The sequence below is a fragment of the Triturus cristatus genome, chromosome 9 (assembly GCF_964204655.1).
Source record: "Triturus cristatus chromosome 9, aTriCri1.1, whole genome shotgun sequence".
Lineage (NCBI taxonomy): Eukaryota > Metazoa > Chordata > Amphibia > Caudata > Salamandridae > Triturus > Triturus cristatus.
In genome coordinates, this window is record NC_140592.1 from 661,049,763 (window position 1) to 661,062,715 (window position 12,953).

Sequence of the window (12,953 nt, forward strand, 5' to 3'; positions counted from 1 at the left end):
AAGTACTACCGTTGCTCAATCAGGGAGACTTTCTCGCAACATTGGACCTCAAGGATGCGTATTTCCATATACCCATACACCCCTCACACAAAGTATCTCAGGTTCACTGTTCTCAATCAGCATTACCAGTTCAAAGTCCTCCCTTTCGGGGTAACTACGGCACCCAGTGCCTGGCTACAGTGGCGGCACACTTAAGGAGACAACACATACATGTCTATCCTTATCTGGACGACTGGCTTATCCAGGGAAAGTCGGCCCAGCACTGTGCCAGCCACATGTCCCACACCATTCACCTTCACAGCCTGGGCTTCTCTCTGAATTATCCAAAGTCCCACCTTCAACCCAACCACGTACAGCAGTACCTAGGCGCAACCATAGACACTCTAGCAGCCACGGCACAACCAAATTCAGTCAGGATCAACAGCCTTCAGTTGCTCATAAAGAAATTCAAGCCTCAACACTCTCTCCCAGCAAGAGTGTTTATGCAGTTGATAGGCATGATGGCCTCCTGCATCTTCATAGTCCCGCACGCAAGATTACATATGCGCCCGCTTCAGGAGTGCTTGGCACGTCAGTGGAATCAGGCTCACGGACAATTAAAAGACCTAGTGTTGGTGAGCGGTCGGGCATACAACTCTCTGCATTGGTGGAATCCACAAAACCTTTGCAAAGGCTGACTGTTCCAGGAGCCTGTTCCACAAATCATACTGACGGCGGACGCGTCTCTCCAGGGATGGGGAGCTCATGTACTCAATCACACAGTGCAGGGACTATGGACGACACAGCAAAAGAGGATGCACATCAACATTCTGGAACTGATGGCAATCTTCCTAGCCATGAAAGCATTCAAACTGCACCTGTGCAACAAAGTCGTGTTGATCCGAACTGACAACATGACTGCCATGTACTACATACAGAAGCAGGGAGGAACACACTCGCCACAGTTGTCTCATCTGGTTCAGAGCATGTGGAAGTGGGCCATTCAGAGGAACATCTTCCTCATGGCGGAACACCTCCCAGGCAAAGACAACCAGATGGCAGACCTGCTCAGCAGACACAGCCACCAGATGCACGAGTGGGAAATACATCCATCAGTACTCCAACCGTACTTCCAGCAGTGGGGTCATCCAGAGATAGACCTATTCGCCACAAGGGAAAACGCAAAATGCCAAAACGTTGCCGCCAGGTTCCCACATCCACAGTCGCAGGGCAATGCAATATGGATGAACTGGTCCGGTAGATTTGCGTACGCTTTTCCCCCAGCGCCGTTAATACCGCTGGTGGCATGCAAATTCAAGCAACACTCAATGACGCTCATCCTGGTTGCTCCAACGTGGGCACGTCAGCCTTGGTACACCACGTTTCTGGAACTCTCCGTGGTACCGCATCAACGGCTTCGGCTCACACCCACACTTTTAACGCAGAGCCATGGCGAGATTCAGCACCCAGATCCGCAATAGCTGAACCTGGCGATATGGCTCCTGAGATTTTATAATTTGGCTACCTAAACTTGCCTCCAGAATGTATGAATATCATCAAGGAGGCACGGAGACCCACTACCAGAGCCTGCTACGCGGTTAAGTGGAAAAGATTTGTCATTTATTGTAAAAATAATGACATTAATCCGCTGGATGCATCAACGCAAAACATTATCTGTTATCTATTACACTTATACCGATGCAATCTGGCATACAATTCCATCCGTATACATTTAACCACACTGGCAGCTTACCTTCAGAATAGGCAGCACCTCTCTCTGTTCAAGGTGCCGGCCATCAGAGCTTTCTTGGAAGGACTCAGACGTGTGATTCCCCCACGACACCCTCCTTCGCCAGTCTGGAACCTAAATGTGGTCCTCACCAGACTGATGGGACCACCTTTTGAACCCCTACACTCCTGTGAGATTCAATTTCCAACATGGAAAGTAGCTTTCCTGGGGCGCTAGAGGGCGCCGGACTGTAATGGCCGCACATCCGTGAGGCTCTCGCCAGCCGGGCAAGATATCGCTTCATCAGCCCATCCTGCATCCTGGAAACACACTCCTTACCAGCGCCGGGAGTTGGACTGGAGTCGTGGCGCGAGACGCGGCGGCTGTCGGAGGAGGCGAGAGGCAATCCGCGCCCGAGACGAGACCTCCTGTGGCTGCGACTGACCTTCCAGAGTGCCGGTAAGGCAGAGGTGAGCTAGGGGGCCGATTGGGGGGGGGGGGGGGGTTGAGCTGCTTGCGGCCCCCTACCTGATGGACTTCAGCATCTGGGGACGAGGGGGGGGGTGCGCCTCCGACCCGAAGCTTGCCCTGAAGATATGGGAGGATTGGACTCCTGGCTGTATGCGCCCCCTCCCGATTCACTACGAGGGATCGCTCGCTGCCTGTGCTGTGCCACGCCCGACTCGGGGGAGACCCAACGGGGTTGGAGACCCCTCCGACACCAGCTGGCCTTCCGAGGGTAGGAGGGGGCCCACGGAGAGTAGCACTGCTTGCCCTCTACATAGCCAGACACCGTGAACGGTGCGTCCAGAGGATTGGGCACACGAGTTTGGCGGGGGTTGCTCCTCCTGCTGGACCGGGCTCCTGAGGCCTTCGTGGAGTGGGGCTGGCGGGCTCAGGGCCGCGCGCTGTGATCCCTCTTCGGCACAGGGCATTGGGGTTGGCGCTCTGGGCGGGGTGGCTCCCCCCTCTTGACGGTCTCGCGCCCTTCCCTCTGCTGACAACTAGTGGGGACGTGTGTGAGGGCGGCTCGGGCTGCTAAGCTGTTCCCTATCAAACTACACGCCGAGGTCATAGCAGCTCCGGGGAGAGTTCTCCATACCGTTGCAACTACAGGGTACCTTGTCCTCGATATCTTGCTGCAATGGGGAAGGCAGACACTAAGCAGTCTCTGCTCCCCTTTGAGACTCAAAAGAAAAAATCCCGTGCCCCGCCGCCGGGAGACGGTGATTCTGATGGAGGGGATGCTGAGGAAGTGGACTGGAAGGCGCTCCTTCTTAACATGCAAACGAGCCTTACCTCCATTGACTCGAAAATTGACGGCATGTCTCGCCGCCTCGACTCTGTGGTGCATAGACTTGACCAACAGGAGGAGCGAGTTAAGGAGTCGGAGCAGCGGATTTCTGGGCTGGAGGATGGGGCAACGGCCACCGCCACCAAAGTATCGCACATGGAGAGATTACTGAAGGTGATCGCCGATAAGAACGAGGACTTAGAAGCACGCTCGCGCCGTAATAACGTGCGCCTTATTGGTCTAGCGGAGTCTACCTCGGTAGGCAAAATGGAACTCATTGAAAAACTTTTGTCTGACCTGTTTGGCGCGGATACCTTCTCTCCACAGCTGGTGGTGGAACGGGCCCATCGCACCTTGGGCCCTCGCCCCGTACCTGGAGCCCCCCGCGGCCTGTCGTTATCCGATTTCTGGACTACAGGGATCGCGATACCCTACTTCGACTGGCCCGGGAGAAACAACCTGTCCAGTTCGAAAACGCCACCCTCTCCTTCTTTCCAGACTTCACACAGTCGGTGCAGGATGCGCGCCGTAAATTTGGACCGGTCAAGAAACGACTGATGCAGAGTGGAATTCAATACTCCATGTTGTACCCGGCTCGCCTCAGGGTGGTCCACCAGGGCAAGCCTCACATTTTTCAGGACCCTTCTCAGGTAGAACTCTTTCTGAAGGACCACAGGTGTGCCTGCGGAGCTGCCGGACCCCCGTCGGAGGGGGCTGGCTCTCGTTCGCCCACTTCTGCTCTTGACTGATCAAGAACTTCACACCTATAACTCTGGTTCCTCATGATACTGTAGTCTCGTTTTGCTCCCGCCTGGGGTTTAGGCCCGGGCGCTCGCTATGTGTGCTGCTCTGTGCTCTGGCCTTGTCTCGATGTGCTACCAATTGTTGAGCTCTGATTTTCTCATGGTTTCCTGGATGTTCTTTACACATGACTTGCCCTGGCACCTACCTCCCCCTCCCGCGCTTTTCGCGGGCTACGGCCTTTGGCGGACAGCGGGTGCAATACCGGGGGAGTTGGACGGCGGGTCCGGACCCCTTGGGTCCCCCACTTGGGTGTTCCCCAGTAGGATAATGATTTGGCGTTGTGGGTTTGTGTGAAGTGGGGGAGATGCCCAACAGGTTGGGGATGTCGGAGTGGGTGGGCGGGGAGGGTTTCAAGGGGTTGTTTTTGTTTGGTTTGCATTCAGCACTGATAATGTTACCATGCATAGTGTTGGAATACCGCTCGACACCTTCAGGGTACAGTGGCACCCGGGAGGGGATGGCACCGTGCGCTCCCTGACCTATTCTTCACCCATCTGCAGACATGAGTCACGCCGCCAACCCTGATATCAATGGGAGGGGACTGCTCTCCGCTATCACCTGGAATGTTAGGGGACAGGGAGACCCGAGGAAGCGGAGACAAATCCTGGGAGGCCTGGACAGATTGGGTGCCCAGGTTGTCTTCTTGCAGGAGACCCATATGGATCCCCGGCGCAGAGGTTCCTTTGCCGCCAGGTGGGCGGCGCACTCTACATTTGCGCCCTACTCGTCCTATGCGAGAGGCACCGCTATTCTGATAAAAAGAAATGTTCCCTATACTCCCTTGGGCGACGCTGCTGACCGGGAGGGACGGTATTGTATAGCTTGGGGTAGGATGGGGGTTGAAACCATCACCTTGGCCTGCTCATATGGCCCTAATTACGATGACCCGAGCAGCTTTATTGCTCTCTGGAACAAGATCAGAGAGGTGGGATCGACACATCTCATTTGGGGAGGTGACTTCAATGCTGTGCTTAACCCTGCTTGGGATAGGTCCAACCCTTCTACCCAACACTACACCAACACACACAGATACCTACGTGACATTTGTGACGCTCAGGACGTCGTAGATGCCTGGCGACACTTACATCCGACTCAGAAGGAGGGCACACACTGGAATACCGCTCATGCCACATGGGCCAGACTGGATTACATTTTGGTGTCTAGAGGTTTAGCTCCCTCACTGGCCGCGGTCCAACATGTGGGCCGCACGTTCTCTGACCACTCCCCGGTGATGGCCACATTCCACTTACCTGACATAATGGGGGGGCCACCCACCTGGCGACTCCAACCTAACATTTTACTCTATGAACTATTCCGCTCCGAACTGTGTCACGACATCGAAGACTTCCTTACACATAACAAGGGTTCGGTGGAGAGGGTCGCTACTCTGTGGGAGGCACTAAAGGTCACAGTGCGGGGCATTTGTATCTCTAAGAGCTCCGGTGTGCTGAGAGCCTTACGTACCACATTGCACACCTTGGAAAACACATTACACACACTGGAAACTCGACCCGACTATGCCACTAACTCGGATACACAGACACAATACCGAAAGGCGCTGTCGGATTACACTTCCACCGCTGAGAGGGAGGTCAAATTCCGGGGCAAATACTTCAGGGCGAGGGCTTAAGGGGAGGGAGAGCGACCCAGGAAGTTCCTGGCGGGAGTGGTTCGCCCCCCACGAGGCTCAAACTTCGTGTTGGAGCTGGAGGGAGACGGAGGGGTACCTCTGCGAGACACAAACTCTCTCCTGGCTGCCTTCACTGCCCACTATTCGGCCCTTTACTCTACTAGAGTGGGTGCACTGGATATGGACGAATACCTGAGGGAACTGACACTGGGTTGGCTTTCAACGGGAATTCTTAGCTGAGCCCATAGGCCTGGATGAAATTAGGGACGCGATTGGTCAGATGGCACCCGGGAAGGCCCCTGGCCTGGACGTCCTGCCCATGGACTTCTACAAGGCCTACGTGGATCTCCTTGCGCCAGTGCTTCGTGAGGTTTACATGGAGGCGCATGAATCCGGCATGCTTCCCCCATCCATGCAGGAAGCTCTAATTACCTCCCTTCTAAAACCCGGAAAACCGCCTCAATATTGCGACTCCTACCGTCCCCTCTCACTAATCAACTGCGATGCAAAAATTTTGACTAAGGTGTTAGCCAATCGACTGCAGTTGCTACTGGGGGGGTCTGGTACTGTCGGACCAAGCGGGATTCGTCCCTGGCAGAGCCACCTCCCACAACCTCCGGACCCTCTTCTCTATATTGGAAAATGTAGACCCTGACTTGCCGCTGGCGGCGGTCTTCCTAGACGCCACCAAGGCTTTTGACTCCCTGGAGTGGGACTATCTCCAATGTATCCTGCGGAATATGGGGATGCCGATAGGATTCACGCAGTGGATAGGTATCCTTTATCGGCAGTCGGTGGCTCGGGTGGGGGTGAACGGTCGAATATCTGAGGCCTTTGCTATATCGAGGGGGACACGTCAGGTTGTGCCCCCTATCTCCAATGCTGTTCGCCATAGCGATGGAACCGCTCGCTGCTCGACTCCGACAGCATCACCGGGACAAGGCTCTGCGATGTCTTCAGAGGGAAGTGCTCATATCGTTGTATGCGGATGACATCACGCTGTACATCCGCGACCCTGCTACTAACCTTAATCCTATCTTGAGGGAGCTCATTCGGTTTGCGGGCATGTCTGGTATTCACATTAATTGGGGAAAATCCACTATATTTCTGCTCACTGCGGCTGCCCAGCCGTTCCAACTTGATTACCCTCTGAGGTGGTGTGCCGAGGAGGTCCGTTACCTGGGCATACTACTCTCTCGAGATCGGGAAGAATTGATGCGGATGAATTACGGCCGCACATTTGACCATATCCAAACTTGCGTGACCAGATGGATCACGCTGCCTCTCTCCTTCGCGGGACGTGCATCTCATTAAGATGGTGGTCCTTCCCAAGCTCCTTTACCTCTTCTTAAATATCCCATATTATCCGGGCAAGTCCTTTTTCCAACTCTTGCGTTCCGAGCTTATTCGTCTGGTTTGGGGAGGGAGACGGCCGCGCCTGAGCTGGGACATCTTGACTCGTCCATTCGTGCAGGGGGGCTTTGATTTACCGGAGTTCGAACTTTACTACTACAGTGCTCAGGCCCACTACGTTCATCACTGGGTCCACCCCACTCCCTTTATGCCACATATAGCGGTGGAACATTGGTTGGCAGATCCCATCCCCTTGGAGGGTGCCATATTTAGTGCGCCGGAGGCTAGGGCTGCGCACCATACCACAGTTTCCAGCTCAGTCCTTGCATGGCGAAATATTGCAAAAAAAGCCAGCGCGACACTGCTGTATTCTCCTCTACTTCCCCTGGCATACCATCCCCTGCTACCCATTCTGCAGGAAAAATTATTTAAGAAATTTATGGCCAAACTCAACATTAAGACGTGGGGAGACCTATATCAGAACGGACGATTTCGATCCCAGACACACATGCTAGCCGACCTCACACCGACTCCCATGGATACATTTCTTTACATTCGTCTACGCAGTGGTGTTCGTGCACTGACCGAGGGATTTCCTGACGAACCACCCACTTTAGACCCTTTACATCAGTTGCTCAAAGCTGCCACTCCGGCACACGCGGTCTCTAATCTATATCATTCTCTACGCACTACACCGGACCCGGGACCCTGCAGGGCGCGCACTAAATGGGAGGCAGAATTAGGGGCACCCATTGAAGACGAGCTCTGGAGTTTTTGTTGTTTACAGACCGAGCGGATCTCCTCCAGCAGTCGATTCAGGGTTATTCACTATAAGTTCCTGCATCAGCTTTACTGTACTCCAGCTCACATGTGTAGGGTGGGCCTCCGAGGGGATGATCTTTGTTGGCGCTGCCACACACCAGCGGCAGACTTTCTGCACATGGCCTGGAGCTGCCGGGAAATAGCAGACTATTGGCGACAGATATATTCCGGTATTTCTGAAATGATAGGAGTCCCACTGACACCTTCTCCAGTGCAGGCACTTCTGGGCTACACGTAAACCGTCAATAAACCCATCCGCCGGTTTGCCACAGTTGCTTTTCTCATAGCGAAGAGGCTAATAGCATGTAGGTGGGGGAGGGGCAGGGCTCCTAAATACAAAGACTGGATCAAAGACATGGTACACTGCCAAGACACGCTGCTCTGCTATGCTGAGCTTCTGCCTACAGCATCCAGACCGGTGGATATTTGGAGTCCCCTTACGACATATTTGTTATCGCATCCACAGACCTAGCAGGCCTTCATTTAACCGATTGCTCAGATTCTACACTTCTGCTTCCACTGGGTTGCACTGCCTGGGCGGGTAGGGGTGGAGATCGTTTGGGTGTGGGTTGTCCTTATGTCTCACTCTTGTCCGGCAGGCCGGCGCTCCTGTTGATGACTGGTGGGCCCTCTGGGTGATGGCACGCCCCACTCTTTCGTTGCGTGAGGGTGGTGGGATTGTTGTCCTCCCTCATGTTTCTTTCGACAACTATGGGGTTAACAATGTGACTATGATGTACCATGTACCTGAGATGTGGAATGAGTGGCCCCTTCACATTGCGGATACAACCTATGCACAACTTGTGCTTGAATGTAAGGATCACTGGCAAATACAGGTTACATGACGTAAAATATGTTGCAGCCCCACTGACTATCATACTATATATTGATGTTTACTGTGACGCTGCCGTCCCCTGGAGGGGTTGTAGGCGAACAGCTGTGTACTTCATTATCTTCCAGTTCGCATATTACGCTGCCGGCCAGTTGCTGGTTGTAGGCTCAGGGGCTGTGTACTGCTTGTTTCAGGCTGAATAACGGTTTTTGTAAAAAAAAAAAAAAAAAAAAATGGAAAGTAGCTTTCCTAGTTGCCATTACTTCCCTAAGACGAGTTAGTGAACTTCAGGCACTAACCATTCAAGAGCCATTTATACAAGTTCATGCAAACAGGGTAGTACTACGCACCAACCCTACATTCATGCCCAAGGTGATATCGCAGTTCCATATGAACCAATCCATAGAACTGCCCGTGTTTTATCCTAATCCTGAAAATGTAGCGGAGAGAATGCTCCACACACTTGATATCAGAAGAGCTCTCCTATACTATATTGACAGAACACAAACTTTCAGGAAAACAAAACAACTGTTTGTTGCCTTTTCTCCACAGCACAAAGGCAACCCCATTTCCAAAGCAGGAATAGCTAGGTGGATAGTTAAGTGTATACAGATTTGCTATGAAAAAGCTAAGCGCACACTAACAATTTCTCCAAGGGCCCACTCTACACGAAAGTTAGGGGCCTCCATGGCTTTCCTGGGAAATATTCCTTTAGAGGAGATATGTAGAGCAGCCACATGGTCCACTATACATACATTTACCAAGCACTACTGTGTAGATGTACACTCAAGACAGCAGGCAGCTGTAGGACAGGCTGTTCTCAAAACTCTTTTTCAGACTGCTGCAGCTGGCACAGGCAGCTGCCGCTAATGGAGGGACTGCTATATAATCTATGCACATATATGAATTCAGCAGCCCACATGCCTCGAACTGAATATGCTACTTACCAGTATGCATCTGTTCTTGGCATGTAGGGCTGCTGACATTCATATCGCCCACCCTCCTCCCCGGCGCCTGTAGCAGCTGTAGCATTCAGTAGTTACTAGTTAGCATGGTCATCATTCACTGTATTACGCTCCATCTATGCCACAATGGCGAAAAACAATCTAAGGATGGAGGGGATGCCCATGCGCACTGTAGTCCAGGGGAAGAGCCACCTATCTCGTGATACTTCGAAGACTCTTCCAGGACAACAATGTGCAATCAACCGGACCCAACACTAGGCAGCAATCTATGCACAGATATGAATGTCAGCAGCCCTACATGCCAAGAACAGATGCATACTGGTAAGTAGCATATTCAATCCTTTCTGCACCTTCAGAATCTCCCGGAAGAGTCTATTCAGGGTAGTGTCAAAGAACATAGAAACTGTGTCACAGCAAATGTCACTGGTAATACTGTTGTAATACAGTGACATGAACCCCTTATCCAAGTGTAATGTCCATGTGCAAAGAATGCACTGCAAATATTCCTCAAGATTATATCACCTTTCTTATCAACAGAAGTTTTTTTTTTCAAAAAAATAATTCTAATTGCAGTGACTTGCATGACATAGAGATGTCACTTTTACCGTAACTCTAATCCGGATACCACACAGCTTATGTGGTTCGGGTATTAGGATGAGCCATGCTCTTGCCGCTAAGTATTTCTTACCTATTGTCTCCATGTTTTTTTATTTCATTTGCCCGTAGATTGCATAATCTGAGCCTGGTGATGAAGTTTGTCACTTCTATTATTTTTCTCTCTCATATTCAGGGTTTATCACAATGACTCCACAGCTATTTATTAATTACAAAATGAAATCTGTAGCCCACCTTCCCTGGAGAATGTTGACATACAAAGCCCTCAACACTTTCATTGACGACCTCTTCGCTTTTGTCATCCGGATGCCAATGATGTATCGGATAGGCTGCCTGCGAGATGGTAAGGGAATGCGATTTGATTAATCGTGTTACTGTACAGTAAGTTAATCTGTTTGATGATACAGGAATGTTTTTTCAGAATGCAGAGGTGTGATATGTTTCGTACAATCGGTTTGAAAACTAATTCTGAAGGTTCCAGTTATTATTTATTTTTTAAATACATACCTGTTCTCTTTTGGCTCCTTAAAGTGAGCATATTTAGAAATGGCATACTACTACAATTGTAAGTGTAGTTTTTACAGACTGATTTATCCTTTTGTTACTATACAACCTCCAAATGCCTAATAGAAGTCTCTCCCATGAGAGCTTGTAATTTCCTTTGTCCTTCGTAGGGGCATGGCACTGATGTATATTGGAGTAGTGTCTATTGACCCTCCTGTTGGTTCCCATGACAAGCTAGTGATTAAATACTGTTTACCATGATAGTTATTGATGTGTGGGTTGGATTGTTGCATCAGTGTTGTAAGTACTGACGCAACAAGCTTTCAATCCTAGATGTCAGCCTGAACATCTGGGAAACCTCCTTTTAGCGCACTTTGTACACCACAGTACTGCACATCAGGATGCAACATCCACTTCTGATTCATGAACTGTGCCGACACACACGTCCCTTCAAGAAAGCCACCACAAGACACAGCAAGAAAGCAAGCTGATTCACCCCTGCGCTCCAAGAATACAGAAGCTCCTGCAGACGACTCGAAACGACATGGAGGAACAACAAAACCCCAAAAACACGCGCCGCCTACAACGCAGACACCACCTCACACCACCAAATCCACAAGGAAGAAATCCCTCAAACAGAATCCTCCCCAACGCACACAACACCAAAGAGCTCTTCTCCATCATCAAGGCATTCACCAAACCCTAAAGAGAAACAAAAGACATCCCACACTCCCAAGACCTCTGCAACAGACTCAGCACTTTCTTCCACCACAAGATCAAGATGATCTACGACCACTTCGACAACCAAGACCACCTCACTGCTCCAGCCCCGCCCCCTCATGCCACGCCACCCAACAGACCCTGTGCAAATGGATCCCACTCTCGACAGAAGACACGTTGAAGACCAAGAAAAGCATCCACTCCGAAGCACCCTCAGACCCCTGCCTACACCACATCTTCCACAGAGCCTCTTCGGCCACTGCACCTGAACTATGTCGGACGATCAACTGCTCCTTCTAGACCGCCACCATCCCCGACGACTGGAAACTTGCTGAAGTCAACCTCCTCCTGAAAAAACCCTCTGTGGACCCAACGAACCTCAAGAACTTCAGGCCCATCTCCCTGCTTCCCTTCGCAGCTAAGGTCTTCGAAAAGGCCGTCAACACCCAGCTAGCAAACTTCATTGAAGCTAAAAAGGTCCTGGACATCTCCCAATCTGGATTCTGAAGCAACCACAGCACCGAGACCACCTTACTTGCCACCACCGACGACATCCGCTCCCTCCTCAACCAGGGCAAAACTGCAGCCCTCATCCTCCTGGACCTCTCAGCCACATTCAAAACCATCTCCCGCCGCACCCTAGCCACCAGACTCCACAACACTGGCATCCACGGCAAGGCCCTCGACTGGATCCACTCCTTCCTCACTGGCAGAACTCAGCGGGCCAGACTCCATTCCTACCTCTTGGAACCGACAGAGACCAACAGTAGACTGCCCCAGGGCTCCTCCCTCAGCCCCCCTCTCTTCAACGCCTACTTGGCCCCACTCGCAACAATCGCCATGAACCACCGGCTCAACATCATCTCCTACACCGACAACACCCAGTTGAAACACTCCCTCACCAATAAACCCAACCTCACAAGACACAACTTCCAAGAAAGGGATGAAAGCTGTCGCCACCTTGATATAGAACAGCTGCCTGAAACTCAAGTCAGAAAAGACCGAAGAAAAGACAGAAGTCCTCATCCTTGGCACCACCCCCTCTGCATAGAACGACCCCTCATGGCCTTCCGCTCTCTGAAATCCCCCAACCCCTACGCACCGCACACGAAACCTCAGCATCTTACTATACTCATCATTCACAATGAACCACCAGGTCAAAAGACTTTCAGATGGATCTCAACTGAAACCAGAAAAACTGTTATGCACGCACTCAGCAGCAGACTGGACGACGGCACTGCTCTCTATGCCGTGATCAACAAGAAACTCCTTCGCAAAGCCCAGACTACCCAAAACGCCGCAGCCAGACTGATCCTCAACATCCCTCCCTCGCAGCCACACCACCCAACACCTCCCCGATCTCCACTGGCTTCCAGTCGAAAGAAGCATAACCGTCAAACTCCTCACCCACGCATACAAGGCCCTTCACAACACCAGACCAGCATACCTGAACAGCCCCCTCTCCTTCCACACACCCAAAAGACACCTCCGGTCTGCCCAGCTCTCCTTGGGCACTGTTCCATCTATCAGCAAGACTAGAACGGGAGGAAAGTCCTTCACCTACCTCTCAGCCAAAGCCTGGAACACACTGCCCCATCACATCCGGCAATCTTGCACATTGCCCCAGTTACAACATTGAAAATGCTTAAAAGGTATATATGGAATATAAAACACATTGTCATACACGCAAAATGATTGTAAAGCAT

General features: G+C 51.6%; 1 protein-coding gene across 2 annotated transcripts in view; it reads left to right on the forward strand.

Moving 5' to 3' along the window:
* CLPTM1 (CLPTM1 regulator of GABA type A receptor forward trafficking) overlaps window positions 1-12,953 on the forward strand; it is a 409,252-nt gene that overhangs the window by 380,371 nt on the left and 15,928 nt on the right. For both annotated transcript variants that reach the window (XM_085625718.1, XM_085625717.1), the window contains exon 13: window positions 10,199-10,366. In XM_085625718.1, the coding sequence (XP_085481844.1) occupies window positions 10,199-10,366 (168 nt within the window). The remainder of the gene's footprint in view (window positions 1-10,198; window positions 10,367-12,953) is intronic.